At 49.0% G+C, this 14,206-nt stretch overlaps 5 protein-coding genes across 5 annotated transcripts; 1 reads left to right on the plus strand and 4 right to left on the minus strand.

Moving 5' to 3' along the window:
- Positions 1–1,244: 1,244 nt before the first annotated feature.
- On the minus strand, positions 1,245–3,602 carry T069G_11468 (uncharacterized protein; the record flags this gene model as incomplete). Its single annotated transcript, XM_056178673.1, has 4 exons — positions 1,245–2,441; positions 2,502–3,038; positions 3,107–3,396; positions 3,515–3,602. The coding sequence occupies 4 exons, from the start codon at positions 3,600–3,602 to the stop codon at positions 1,245–1,247; spliced, it is 2,112 nt and encodes a 703-aa protein (XP_056023547.1).
- A 580-nt stretch (positions 3,603–4,182) lies between these two features.
- Positions 4,183–5,182, plus strand: T069G_11469 (short chain dehydrogenase domain-containing protein; the record flags this gene model as incomplete). Its single annotated transcript, XM_056178674.1, has 2 exons — positions 4,183–4,475; positions 4,543–5,182. The coding sequence occupies 2 exons, from the start codon at positions 4,183–4,185 to the stop codon at positions 5,180–5,182; spliced, it is 933 nt and encodes a 310-aa protein (XP_056023548.1).
- Positions 5,183–5,678: 496 nt separating this feature from the next.
- On the minus strand, positions 5,679–7,194 carry T069G_11470 (metallopeptidase family m24 domain-containing protein; the record flags this gene model as incomplete). Its single annotated transcript, XM_056178675.1, has 4 exons — positions 5,679–5,735; positions 5,789–5,875; positions 5,931–7,093; positions 7,152–7,194. The coding sequence occupies 4 exons, from the start codon at positions 7,192–7,194 to the stop codon at positions 5,679–5,681; spliced, it is 1,350 nt and encodes a 449-aa protein (XP_056023549.1).
- Positions 7,195–7,726: 532 nt separating this feature from the next.
- T069G_11471 (zinc-binding dehydrogenase domain-containing protein) lies at positions 7,727–9,178 on the minus strand (the record flags this gene model as incomplete). The annotated part of the gene is made up of 9 exons (XM_056178676.1): positions 7,727–7,823; positions 7,884–7,976; positions 8,047–8,075; positions 8,129–8,568; positions 8,688–8,702; positions 8,787–8,805; positions 8,858–8,933; positions 9,000–9,054; positions 9,115–9,178. The coding sequence occupies 9 exons, from the start codon at positions 9,176–9,178 to the stop codon at positions 7,727–7,729; spliced, it is 888 nt and encodes a 295-aa protein (XP_056023550.1).
- Positions 9,179–9,805: 627 nt separating this feature from the next.
- On the minus strand, positions 9,806–13,012 carry T069G_11472 (uncharacterized protein; the record flags this gene model as incomplete). Its single annotated transcript, XM_056178677.1, has 1 exon — positions 9,806–13,012. The coding sequence occupies one exon, from the start codon at positions 13,010–13,012 to the stop codon at positions 9,806–9,808; it is 3,207 nt and encodes a 1,068-aa protein (XP_056023551.1).
- Positions 13,013–14,206: the final 1,194 nt, after the last annotated feature.

The raw sequence follows: 14,206 nt of genomic DNA on the forward strand, positions 1-14,206 counted from the left end.
CCTTGCCCACGGATTGTCCCGCCTGCGAAAGACAGAATGAGTTTAGCGTCAAGCATTTTCTGCTTCTAGAAGGTTTTTGGAGCGGTCTGATTGGACCTCTTCCTTCTATCAGAGCGTTTTGTGGGGCGCTTGATTCGTTAGTGACATCATGTCCGACGCCCCGCTTATCTCATCACCGAATGCAAAGTTTGTGGCCAATGGAAGAGATTTCACAATGCCATCATGGTCTGTTCAGGGAGGCGGTATTTCTTTGCAAAGGTCTCGAATCTCAACGGATTATTAATTTTACAATATGTAGCTTAGACTCTCTTTGCCTCAATCAAACCGGGTTCAACATGGCAAGCGAGCTGGAGAAAGGGGCACAGTTGAGCCGACTTTGGCTCTCATTTCAGCCCTTCATGCAAATGATGGAGCATTACACGACTTGTTTTGCACTCCTCGATGATCAAAATAGCTGCATACTACTATTGATATATGGACACGTAAGGATGTGGCCAAGCTATTACGCGTAAATAATCATACATATAATCATATTAATGTTACAATCAAGCGTTTCGGAGTAGGTGTAGACCCATTTAGTTAGCCATTCAGTACTCAGGGCCCCTTGCATGCATTTCAGGTGGAATCTCAAAGACATGGATCGAAGATGGACGAGGTTACCTGTGGAACAATACAACTTTTTAACTCATACTTTTGTATCGTGTTATACATACAATCAACATTAACAGGGTAGCAGATGGCTCCATACTACGGAGTATTAGTCCCGCGATTGCCACTCCGTATTGCGAGCCGAGGTAGAACAATGAGCGGGTCAAATCGAATATTATGAGGGATAGACGTAGAAATGAGCTTCGTCAGGGGCAAAAATAAAAAATTAGGAGACACAGTAAAGAGAATTCTACCTCAAATCGGGGCATCCAAAGAAGGAGTGTACTCCGTGTTGTCCATAGAGATATACTTGCACGCAATCCAGTATTCGGGGTTTAGGGTAGTCTAAGATGGTCTTGCTTCAAGATCTTGATCGGTTCCTCCGTCCTGATCCACCACCTGGCCCACCCGGCAGAGCTCAGCCGCGTTTTAGTTCTAATGATGAGCAGCTTAGAAGACTGCGGGAGAGAGATTTATTTTTCATGAAAATTGCAACGTCACAGGCTTTTTTCCTAGAGCTTCAAGAATGCATGCAATGATTGATTGAATTGACAACTCTTCGCAAATGTAATATTAGAGCCTCACTACCTAAGCGACTAAAAGTCAAAGTCTTCTGGAGAAAGCTCTTCAATGCCTGTCATCAAGTCGCTGCTCATATCGGTCAGGACGCTCCAGCCAGGGTCCCATTCCATCGCTGCCGAGGCAAGATAGGATGCTGACTCGTCCTGAGTGGATGCCACCTCTTCCGCCGCTGCAAACCCGCCGAAGTGGCCCCGGTCAAATCCGCGATGGCTGATATATTCCAGCGAAAACCCGTCCAGGCTCCATGGATTCTCTACGACTGGGTTGTTGACTGTCTGATTCTGATCCGTGGAGTTGTAAGGAGGCGGAGGAGGCACGTCCGTTTCGTCGAGGTTATGTCCGACCGGCTGAGACACATGTCGGACATCCGTGCGGCGAGACCGCTTGCGGATGACTGCTCCGAAGTACGGGATGACCACTTCCCGACTTTCGTCCGCCGTCTCGGGGTCGTTCAGGCTCAGCATTTGAAGCACTTTTCGACACTGCGCCGCGACTTTGCAGTTGTTTTGAACCTCTTCTCCAAGTAAAAGTCTGTCAGTAGTGGCCACCAGCTCCAAATCTTCATCTACACTGGACGAGCGACCTGCTGCGCTGCAGTGGAAGGTGCTGATAAGAAGAACAACGGCGGCAGTGAAGCACGCGAAATCTGTTGTCTTGCATTCGAACAAGCAGCAACCCGATTTATTTTTGCAGCGCAAGAGCCGATATCTCCTTAAAATCTGCTTGGCTGCTTCGATGCAGGCCGTTCTGCTAAAGTAGTGAGGGGAGCTCGCTGCCGGCTCTACTAAGAAGGGCAAGTGAAGGAACAGCTTGACCCAGAAGAAGTAGAATTGTTGCAGCAGCAGCTCTCTGAATTCGCTTAGCTCTACTCCTTGCAGTTGGAAATTGTCCATGCTTTCCGGAATAGACCACCATTCTTCTGGCTGTGTCGACGCGACGGACGAGAGCTCTTCATCCAGCTCCATCGCCTTCGCAAAAGAAGGCTTGCCATCAGTCATATTGCGGTCAATAATCTTTCCACTGATAATAGCGCATCTGAGAACAAAGTAAAATCCTTGACCCATTCCAGCCGCTGTGAGAACAGACTGGTAATGGTTGTCGTTTAGCACGTACGGTAAGCCAAGTAGCATACTGCAGAATCTATCGCCGTGGTAAACGGCACACCACAGTCTCAGCTCCGTCCGGGAGTAGTTTTTTCCACAGCACAGTCCCTAATCCCAAGTCAGATAAATTTGTTCATGGTTTCGACACGGATTAGAACAAGTACACACCATCAGTTGCGTTGCAGAAGCACCCTTTCTCCATACAAGCCAAGCTCTCTTGGGCTGACCGCAATCGGTGTACGATTTTGCAAGTAGTATAAGGCATTCTAGGCCCTCTATAGTTGCCGTATAGTTGATGTCTGAGATGATAAGGTCGTCCACCAGAGTATACAGATGGCGATGCTTATTCAAGCTACGGGCAAACGCAATTGCAAGAGCGCCAATATCTGCTGGGTTGCTGCTTGTATATGTTCGCTTGGCAAAGGCCTCTATCGTTTGAGAAGGGGCCTCAGAAATAGCATATGCCTTTGAGCGGAAGCTGTCCCACCACGACCCATGTTTGGTAAGAACAGACATGATGGCGTCATAGCTTGGTAGCATTGAACGAATAGTAGAGCATACGTATGCAGACTTGCTTTCAAACGGTAGTAGGAACGGAGGGTACAGCTTCTGCTCTCTGTCTAAGAGTTGGTTATATGTTGAGCTGCCATAGGCTGCCTGTAGTGTAGGAGAGCCGCTTTCCCCATTCTTCCCCGATGCTGAGAGCTTTGTATACACCGTTAGCCTCCACAATGACCGTAGATACACATCATGATGCCTATCTTTAAGCTTACCTTGGCATCCACAAGCAGAGACACGATTGGGGCATAGTTTGCCCTCTCTGCCGCAAGGACATCTGACGTCTCGGTATCTCCACTGAACTTGGGAGGCTGGTCCGCGGATATCCCATTTCGGCCTTGGAATGCCTTCCCATTGGTAGGCTGTTTCCGCGGCAGACTAGGCTTTGATTCTGAAATGCCGACTTCCTCGTAGCCCTGCTCGATGCAGCGGCCGTCACGCGATTTACATAGGACGCAGACAGGGTCGCCAGGAGGATACACACAGCGAGTCTTGCGTCGTCGGCCTTGATAATAGCAATGATGAGCATCAACATTTACAAGCTCCTTAACAGATATCTTCGTAATGAAGACGGCCTGCATGTACCCTGTACAGGCACATGGAGACGCAATGCATGGACTTACATTCGGTGCAACTTCGGGTTCCCTTGCGCATCTTCCGCACTCGATGTGGAAGCGGGTTCGATATCGACACACCTAAGGGATCTTCCATGTCGGACGAATGGCAACAAAGCTGCCTGGAATCAAAATTCCGTAAATACGACTCGGCGGACAAACTCAACTGCAACCCAGAGAGATGGATTGATCCTGTTTTGGTGCGTGAAATGAGGAGCAAATCATCTTGTCCGTGGACGAAGCCTTTATTGATGCTTCGTCCGCTCACGTGATCGGACGACGGTCTCTTCACCAGCTGGGATGCATGTCAGCTTGGCGTCTAATCGTTTCTTGTCCGGCTGTTCGTCCAGAGCATATGTCGAACTAAGTCTTGCCTATCTCCGGATTTAGCGGCATGGCGTCACGGAGCGTTGATGCGCCCCGAAGAGAATAGTAAACATGAGTGGACAAAAATTCAGAGACGGGCCTATGCGCCAGGACGAAGGAACATGAAATATGTATATATATATGGCCTTCGGTGCTCAATTCGAAATGAAGTTTACCATCACAATCTTCACACAAAAACGGCAATTACAACAGCAACAGTAACAAGCAACTCACAACTTCTCTTCATCGAGACTTATACACTTTCAACGCCTTTTACTCTATAAACAGCATTTCTTCACATTCACATCAAAATGGCCCCCCTTGTCTTCCTCGTCACTGGATCCACCTCCGGCATTGGTGCTGCCTTGGTTGATCACATTCTCTCTCGTGGAGACAAGGTCATTGCGACTGGCAGAAAGGTCGAGGAGCGACTTGGCCATCTCAAGTCTAAATCCGACAACATTGCCCTCTTGGAACTCGAGGTCACCGCCCCCATTGAAGAGATCAAGACCAAGATTGAGACGGCATGGAACATCTTTGGCCACATTGATGTCCTGATGAACAATGCTGGCATGTCAGCTATGACAACCATCGAAGACGCAAGGTATGTAACTATTCATTCACAGCAGATTATCCCCATCATCAGCCTACTAATTCACCATTCGAAATAGTGATGCATACGTGCAGAACATGTTCAATGTCAACCTCTTTGGACCAGTTCACCTAACCCAGGCCATCTTGCCCTTCTTCCGTGCTCAAGGCAAGGGTTGCGTCGCATTTACTTCTTCCAGCTCAAGCTGGATGGCTCTCCCGACAATGTCCCATTATTCGATGGCAAAGGCAGGTCTCAGCTCCTTTGCGGAAGGCCTTCACAAGGAGGTCATTGGCCTGGGCATTCGAAGTGTCGCATTCGACTGCGGTGGCTTCATCACCAACCTCATGCAGCCTCGAGAGGGCGCTCACGCCAGCCCCACTGGTGCTGAACCCACCGACGCATATAAGCCTCTGCTAGGAAGCGTTATCGGCATGTTTTCCAACGACCCCATGGGTCTCATGCCAGGATCACCCGCCAGAGCTGCTTCTACCATGATTGACGTGATTAAGGGAGAGGGTGTTGCGGCTGGCCGACCATGGGCTTCTCGAGTCATCTTGGGCTCGGATGCACTCGATAGCGCTAAAAATCGACGGGAAGACGAACTTAAGCTGCTCAAGGCTTGGGCGCCTGTGAGTGCGAGCACTGATGAGCGAAAGTACACGCCTAGAGATGACCTCCGAAAATTCACCATGGTTACTGGTTCAGAGCAGCTCTAACTATATTCTTATCTTGGATGTATCATATAGACAGCGATAGAGACATGGAATGTTTTTGTTACTCTTTATGTTAGTAGATGTATATTTAGATAGTTACCAATGTAAATGCAAAGCTCAACTCCATTGGAGACTTCACTGCCGTGACGACGATGAGGTGTATTGGCTGCAATGGAACGGTATAATTGGACTGTAATGGGTGATATCATTGAGGTAATGACTGTCTGCTATTTATTATATCACCGTCCTTCTGTGAATAATTTTGATCTTTTTTTGTAATTTTTCCCCGGCGCTGACTAGTCTCGACATGATGATAGCTCAAAAGACCGGCATCATTTGAGAATCTCATATATCAGCGCATTTTTATCTTCAATGAAAAGCATGGATCAATATGGTAAAACGAGTGTCACGAAGGAGAGTATCTCAAGCCTCTACTTGACAATGCGATCGCGTGATGTTTCCATCAGGATCGTGAATCGCAAGACCCCAATTGTAGTAATTAGTAGTCATCTCCACGGCTAATGACCTCCTTCACGGTAGGTCTGAGCAAAATCGTCTTGCATCTTTTGTTAGCATTCTCTTTCCAAGTACACACATGCTATCACTCACATGCTCGTATTGGGCAGTGTACGACCCTTTCTTGTCGAGCAAAGGAGGGTAATCTTCAACAATGCCAGATTTCACAAGCGTGTTGAGCTGCCAAACTGTTAGCTATACCGAGCGCATGGGTTGAGATTCATTCATGACATACCCCGAGGAGATACTTCTCCTGCCCAATACGATCTAAATAGCGGCGGCAAAACGGAACGGTGCCGAAATTCTTCTTGATCACATTCAAGAGTGATTTGGCTGAAGACAGACGAAGTTCTGCCTTTGGCGCATCTGCACGAAGGGCATAGTGCGAGACGTCGCCGTGATCGTAAACCCAGCCGTTGCCAGTACTGCCGAAAGTTTCAACGGCAAAGATGTCACCCTCTTCCATTTTGGTCATGTCGTCCGACTTTACGGCGGGAATGCTTTTGGTGCCGTGGATGCGATATGGTAAGATACTATGGCCGCCTATGTTGCGAATCGATTTGATCGGATAGGTAGTTCCGTTGATCTCGCATTCATAGCTCTCCATGGCCTCTTGGATGTATCCGCCGAGTTCTCCAAGGCGGACATCAATACCTGCCTCGCGGACACCAGTGTTCGTGGCGTCCTTGACGGCTGCGAGGAGGTTGTCATACATGGGGTCGAACGCCATTGTAAAGGCGCTATCGACGATGCGACCATTCACATGGACGCCAATGTCAATTTTCATGACATTATTCTGCTGAAGCACGACCTTGTCACCGGCATTTGGGCTATAGTGAGCAGCAATCTCATCAATGTTCAGCCCGGTCGGGAAGCCCATGCCGGCAATAAGGGAGTCGCCTTCAGTCAAACCATCGTGTCCAAGCAGACGCCTCACACTATCTTCGATGCCGTTGGCAATCTCAGTGAGGGTCTGGCCTGGCTTGATGTTTCTCTGTGCCCACTGGCGGACCTGACGATGCGTCTCGGCCGCCTGGCGATAATCAGAGAGGAAGTCGCTCTTAAGGTTGTCTAAATGACGCTTTTCTTCGTCAGTGGTGCGATAGAGGTTCTCGTCTTTATATTCGACCTCTTCGCCCTTGGGGTAGTTGTTGTTTGGGAATAGTTTGGACACAAGGATGGATGGAGGCTCAGTCTGCGCAATAATCTTCTTCTTCTTGTTCTTTCTCTTCTTGTTCTTTCGCTTCTTAGCGTCACCGCCCTCACCGGCAGCAACTGTGATTTCAGTGACATGTTGGTCTGGATCGTCATCCGAGTCATCACCAGATTGTTCGGCAGCGTTTGCTTTAGCTGTTCCATTAGCACGAGCGGAACCAGCCACCTTTCCAGATGTTTGCACTATCCAAAGCTATTAGCTTGTGGCCGGTATGATTTACCCGCAAATGAGTTCACAAACCGTTGAGCACCTTGCGCTCATCAGAGGGAGTTTTGGCAGCCATGATGTCGACAAAGACGATTGTTTGAGTTTATAGGATCAAAATGGCTGAGATTGATGTCAGTGCACACATCAAATATTCATCTTCAACATGTAATCTGAAGGGCGCGGGGTTTCATTGGGATGCATATAGCGGGGTGATGTAATTAAGCCAAGAGGCATCAAAAGAGAGAATCTCTCCAATCCCAGGCCCTAATCATGCGGTTATTTGACTGTCATAAGTTGGGAAAAGGACATTACAATGACCTGTAAAGTGGCGCAAGAGAATTAGCTTGCTGGCATCGCCGTTGTTGTATACACATACAGCACGAGCATGGGATGATGAGACTGAGGGGGCACCTGGCCTGTCCTCACCACTCTAGCGATACGCAAAAAGTGGTATCTAAATGCTGTTCGGCTTAACGTTCTCTGCTACAGAAAGAATCTCATTATTGGAACGCATATTATACATGTATTTCATCAAATAACACGCCTTATACATCATAATACATGAATATTTTGTCCATCACACCATTGCCAGACTGTGCGCCACCCAACTATGGCTTAAAGACAACCTTTTGTACCTTCATCTCATCAAACAGAGTATATCCTTGAACAGCCTCGTTGAGTGGCATGATATTTTCAAACATGAAACTGTCATTGTCATTAGATCATTAAATGTCATATATGAAAACGATGGGATAGATGGCTCACCCAAGCAGATGCTGCTTCTTCTCAAGCAGGACAAGAGCTTCGGAAAAGATGCTCCGAACAGGGCATCTACCCATTTGCAGGCGGATGTTCTTTCTGTATGTATATTTTCATTAGGAATCTGATTAGGGGCTTTGTATGGAGGAAAATCATGAGATGCACTTACCCGTATGCCTCACTTCCAGACCATGGAATCTAGCAATCGTCAGCTCGAACTAAACAACAAATCCGCTCTTCATGAGTCCTACCTCTGCGTTGTGAACACCGATGCTGCTAATCACACCGAAAGGCCTGACAATGTCAAAAGCAGTCCTCAATGCTGGCGACAGTCCGACAACTTCAACGACCAAGTCGGCACCTCTTCCTCCTGTTGCTTCTAAGATTCTCGCCATCATACCCGCCTTATCGCTGAGGAAGTTTAGAGGTTCGGCACCAAGTTGTCTTGCCTGTTCAAGTCTGCTATCTACGCCGTCAATGGCAAATAGATGCTTGGGTTTCTGCTCTGCCGCTGCAACAATTGCACACAAGCCAACGGGGCCACATCCAATCACCACCAGAGTAGATTCCTGGATATTGAGAGTGGGAGGCGCAAGGCTGAGTGCGGATTTGACTCCAAAGAAACCAGTGGGGAAGATATCAGCCATGAGAATTAAAGCCTCATCTGAAATGGATGGTGGTGCTTTGGAGACTGTGCCATCAGTCAGGGGCACGCGGACATATTCTGCTTGCCCGCCATCGAGCTTGGTTGATCCGAAAAGCATGGATTTCTCACAGCGCGCAGTAGCGCCATTGAGACAGAAAAAGCACTTGCCGCTGATGTTTCTGTAAGTACAAGCGGCATATATTTAAAAGAAATGAAGATGCGCAGAATGAAGTCGATGGAGACTCATGGTCCAAGGTACATACCATGATGCGGTAAACGGCGCTACAATCTTGTCGCCAACAGCAACTGACTTCACAGCTGGTCCTGCAGCTACGACAGTTCCCGTGAATTCGTGTCCCATGATGAAGCCCGTCGTAGAGGGTTGATGGCCACGGTACACATGTAATTCGCTGACGGGATGTTCCGCGTTAGCGAGTCATGCGTCGTTCATATTACGCCAGAAGGCGTCAACTTACGAGCCACAGAGAGCAGTTGCGCTCACTTTGACAATGATGTCTTCATCGTCCTGGACTGAAATAAGTTATAGACCTCGTATCATATCATCGGTGCTTTGAATTGACTGGAACTTACTCTGAGGCACCGGTCGGTCTTGGATGGAGACGCTGCGGGGTCCATCGAAGACGACGGCCTTCATGGTCTGAGGAAGAGACATTTTACTAGAGGTATGACACAGTGAAGAATGAATAATTGGAATAGGCTGTTATAATATTCTGTGTTAGTATTAAGGGGATTTTCAACACCGGGAGGGGTTTAAATATATACTGAAGCGCCCGACGTCAATATGGGTCGAGATGGAGGACAATTTCCCCACAATGTGCCCTCAGCTCGTTCACCCCTCTCGCCAGGCGGGCACTAAAAACCGCTGCCGAGGGTAGCCCGAGTTTTGGGATAGATGGGGAACACAACAATGGGTGATAGAGACGAATCAGAGCATCTCGGGATACTTGTGGCACGTTCTCCCACCCACCCATTTCTCCGTTCTAGAACCGAGCCTTGGCTAACTTAAAAACTGTGGGCTGGGGCTTGGGGATATGCGCCCACGCTTATGTCTGGTCAGATCTTACTTTGATCATGTAAGAACTGAGTACTTTATGTGTACTCGCCTCCCTTAGACAGAGGTCGGTATGGGCATACACCACATTATAAGCTTTCAAATATACATATGTTGATGCTACGGTACTATGTGATCATTCTGTCAATGTTTGTTTCAACGTCTCGACTGTAAATTTCCCACCCTCCATGTCTCGGTCGATGCTCTAGTCTACTCAACCTCCTTCCATATCATCTCGAGCTGGAATATTTGCATCCATTCGTCCATCCGATTTGCATTAGCAAAACCAGATTGCATGTTATTGAACATTTGCGCTCCCTGCGCTCCCTGTTCAGTGTCATACCAGCCCACCTGACTGTTTCCATGAAGGTGTCCATCTGTGGCACCGGATATCGATAACAATCCATCCATACCGTTATACATGACACTCAAAAGGCCCTGGTGCATTGCGTTTTGCATCTTCATTTGCTTCATTTCGCGGATAAACTTCATCTGAGGGACGGTTTGAGTGTATATCTTCAACCGCTTGCTTCCGAATTCTGTGAATTCCGCCAATGCCTTTTTCGACTCGGGTGATTCGGGTGGTCCAGCATCACAGACTTTCAACCACATTGTGCGCATACGAGACGACCAGATCTGGCAAATTTGGGCACGCTCATCATATGCTTTCTTGAAAATCACGGAATCGCCAAGTTTTGTGTCGGCAACGAAGCTCAGATAGCAATCTTCGCAGAATAAAGCATTTGGATACCCCCACCAATGTCCCTTCTCGACGACTTCTAGGCCAGGACAAACGGGAATCGAGGCAAATGTCCGAACATAGTCTAGGAAGTAACTGAAAACTCCTAAGTCCACAGCTTGAGCATATTTCCTGAGGTATTGCCGGAATCGGGGGCTAGCAACACAAAAGTCGCAAACAAGAGTTGACTCGGGATTGCGCTGCGCGGGCTCGAAGAATTGAGCAACTCCGCTAGTTCTCAGGATAGATGTATAGCATGTTTCGCACACATCATAGTTATCGCATCCTCCTTGGATTGTCCACCAGTTGCCGCGAATAATTCCGTGTTTTGTGCAAGGTGGGAGACGACACGCCACCTCCGCTGAGCTGCTGAATACAGACCAGTCGCGCTGCTCAATGGCATTCTCCATGGCCCATACCAGGGGAAGGTTGGTTTCAGTTAATTTGCAGGACCAGAATTGGGTCATGTGTTCGAAGTATGCATCGAAGCCCGAGGCCATGACATACTTTTCAAACTCATTCTCAAACCGTGTGAAGCCAACTCGGTCCAGATAACAAGCTTCACAAGCTCGCATATTCTCAATCTTGCGCCGTGGCATGTACCAGGTGCAGTCGTTTGACTGTATATCCTTTCCCTCGCATTTAGGCAAGGAGATGCGATGGGTCGCCAAACTAACAAAACCGGCCCAGTCATTCTCTTTGGCCTTCTTGACAACGACTCGAGAGATGAATGGCACGCAGACGTCACAAGACCAATTCTCGCCCGTTGGCTGTTCACGATATGGGGAGAATCTGGTCTCGAATGGCGTCCCCGCTATCCGGTCTTCGTAGCAAGCCTCACACGAGATGAATCCGTTAATCTCACTGCCCGTCATACCGAACCATTTAATTCCATCGGAGGCTGCGGTGGGGTTGCGTCCTTTGCATGCCTTCACATTGAGGCGCTTTTTCAAGAATTCACGCAGTGCATCCAGATTGCCGGTGCGAACAGCCTGGGGCCAAATGAACTCTTTGACTCTAGGGAACCAGAAACAGCACATGGAGTTAAAGTTATCTGGCCGTTTAATCCTCTCAAATTTGCTTGCCAGTTGTGTAGGTTGAATGTGATCAGCGTGACATCTAGTGCAGATCAATAAGTCTGGCAAGTCTGGCAAACGGTACCAATAAAGCGAATAGTCCACTGCCCTCGTTTCTGGACAATACGTGATGACTTCTAGAGGCTCCCCCGTTGCGCGGATATGAGGTGGAGGTCGGGGTGCATTGTCATCTAAAGCTCTCGTAGAAGGCTGGGGCGTCGCGTTATGTTCCACAGGGTTCATATTGAGATTGTTCATTTGCGTATAAAGATTAGCCATGGGATCCTGGGGCGGCACTGAAATAGGTGCTGGGGTAGGCTGCTGCGCCTCTGCCGGAGGTGGAGGAATCGACGCGGCATTATTTGTTGGTTGAACTGGTGAGGTAGGATCAGCAGCCGGTGCCACTGTCTGTTGTGTATTGGGGGCAGCGACTGGTCTGCGTGGATATTGATGCTGATTATTTGCCGTATTGGATGGCGGCGGCGGCGGCAGACGTTCTGATCCTGCTGGTGCTTGCTGTCCTACTGCAGTTGGAGCACTAGGCGGAGGAGGAGCATAGTCGTTCGAAGTCTCCCGGGCTGGAGGACGGGTTGACATCGGTGGTGGAGGAGGAGCCGAGGAAGTATTTGCTGGCTGTTGCCGGGGCAGAGGTGCAAACTCATTATAGTCTCGAGGAATGGGTGCAAATTCACTATAATCTCGAGGAATAGGTTCAAAAGCCCCGTTATCTCGAGGAAGAGGACTGAAAGTTCCGTTTGAAGCAGCATTTCTCTCCGGTGTAGGAGGCTGTGGCGAGACAGGAGGTAGGCTTGGTGGTTGCGCTACCGCAGGAGGTGTAGGTGTATATTGATATGTTGTGGGTTGGACAGAAGCAGCTGGTGTTTGTGCATGCGTAGCCGGTGTGTACTGAACAGCAGGAGGGGGACTGTTGTAGTACGGAGCGGGCTGTGGGGGAGAGTATGTGTGTGAGACTGGATTTTGCGCATTTTGAGCTGGATTATAGGGAGGATGTGGAGGGTAGCTGGGCAGATTCTGTTGAACTGGTGCCCGAGCAGGAAGAGGTGGGGGAGGTGGATAGGATTGAGCCGGAGCTTGAGGAGGAGGATAGGATTGAGCTGAAGTCTGCGAAGGAGGAGGGTACGACTGAGGTGGATTCTGAGGAGGGGGGTACGAGTGAGATGGACTCTGCGGAGGGGGATAGGAATGAGGTGGATTTTGAGGAGAGTATGTGTAAGATGGACTCTGCGGAGGAGGATAAGACTGAGACGGGCTCTGTGGAGGAGCTGCCGCTACAGGACCGGGCGTTGTCGACGCCGGAGCGTATGAGTACCCGGAGTGTCCAGGCGGTGGTGGACCAGGAGGGGGTGGATAATACGGCGCCGGTGCTGCTGTATTCGGATACGGTGATGCGGGAGGAGGCGCCGTTTGGTATCCATACTGAGTTTGCTGCTGGGGGCTCGCGTTTGTATATGGATATTGGGCGTTACCTCCGTATGTCTGCGCTGGCTGGCCACTGGTCTGTCTCGGCGGGATGGGAGGAGGAACAGACCCATTGCCATATCGAGGAGGCAGCGGCGGTGGCTGCTGGTAATAGCCTGACATGATGCCAGAAGTTCAGATAGAGTTATCAATGTATTCTGGCTTCAACGCTCTTTGTTGCAGATCCATCAATGTTTCCAAAGACGTGTCCAGAACAAAGCAATTGCATCTTGAGAGATTAAATACAGGTAGCTTCTACTAGTCTCCAGCCCGCGTAAGACGTCGTCGGAAGCCTAGACCTTTCCGTGTTACGAATGGGTGGTTCAGCTGCTGCTCAGCCTCTGGTGGGGAAGACGCACTCACATATGGAACGCATCTCACGGACTGCGGCGAGGCTCCCACACCCTTCCGATCTCATGGAATAAGCCTCGCCAACACGTGGTCACAGGGGATTTAGGCTAGCGAAGTGCTACACTAGCATCATGAGTGAGATTCTTAAGTTCGGAGTGGTGTCCAGACATCTGCAATATGTGCAAACTTGAGGCTACAAATTGAAGCAATCTCAAGGCGTCGTGTGATCTGCCTCGCTGTGAGGGTGGTGATTACACGATGGATCTGTCGCCATATCTAGGCGTCATTTTGCTTGGCTCTGAGTTTAAAAAGCTATTTGTATATGCTCGACGAATTCATTTGACCTGTTGTGCTGGTGGGATGTGAGGCAGACAGACACTATTATACGTGTAGCTATTCTTGTCTCATAGCAGATTGTCTCCGTGCTGCCTAAATCGTACGAACACTGCATTGCGTTACACTGCTGCCAACCTTCCCCTCACATTCCAGTCATCCACAGCGTCTTGGAAGAAGCGGGAATTTCTGGTCAGCGCTATTGTAGAGCCGAGGTTGTGGGTCACGAAATGCTGAAGAATTCATCTGCCTCATATTCGCTCTAGTTGACCTGCACTGCCCGTCGCTGATTGGGGAATAATGGCGTTGGACAGCTCCGCAGTCGATGTGGGTATTTCGATGCTCTAGTTCTCGCATCTGTCCAACAAGTAAGATAAGAATCTCACCCGAGAGCAGCCCGTGCCTTGGTAGAACCAGTAGCTCCAGGGCGATCATCCGCATCCACAGATTATCGCTTTCACCTCTTCTGCCACTTGCATCATATTTAAACGGACTGTGTCCATGACTTAGCTATTCAAGAAATGTCCAAGACACAAAGCGTTAAATCAGATGATGAGAGCCAATAGATGAGGGCAATTTCTTCTAAATCTTTCTGTATCCTCTGGATTGATTGCATTCTCCTTCAAAAGCCAC

The sequence above is a fragment of the Trichoderma breve genome (assembly GCF_028502605.1).
Source record: "Trichoderma breve strain T069 chromosome 7 map unlocalized scaffold00008, whole genome shotgun sequence".
NCBI lineage: Eukaryota > Fungi > Ascomycota > Sordariomycetes > Hypocreales > Hypocreaceae > Trichoderma > Trichoderma breve.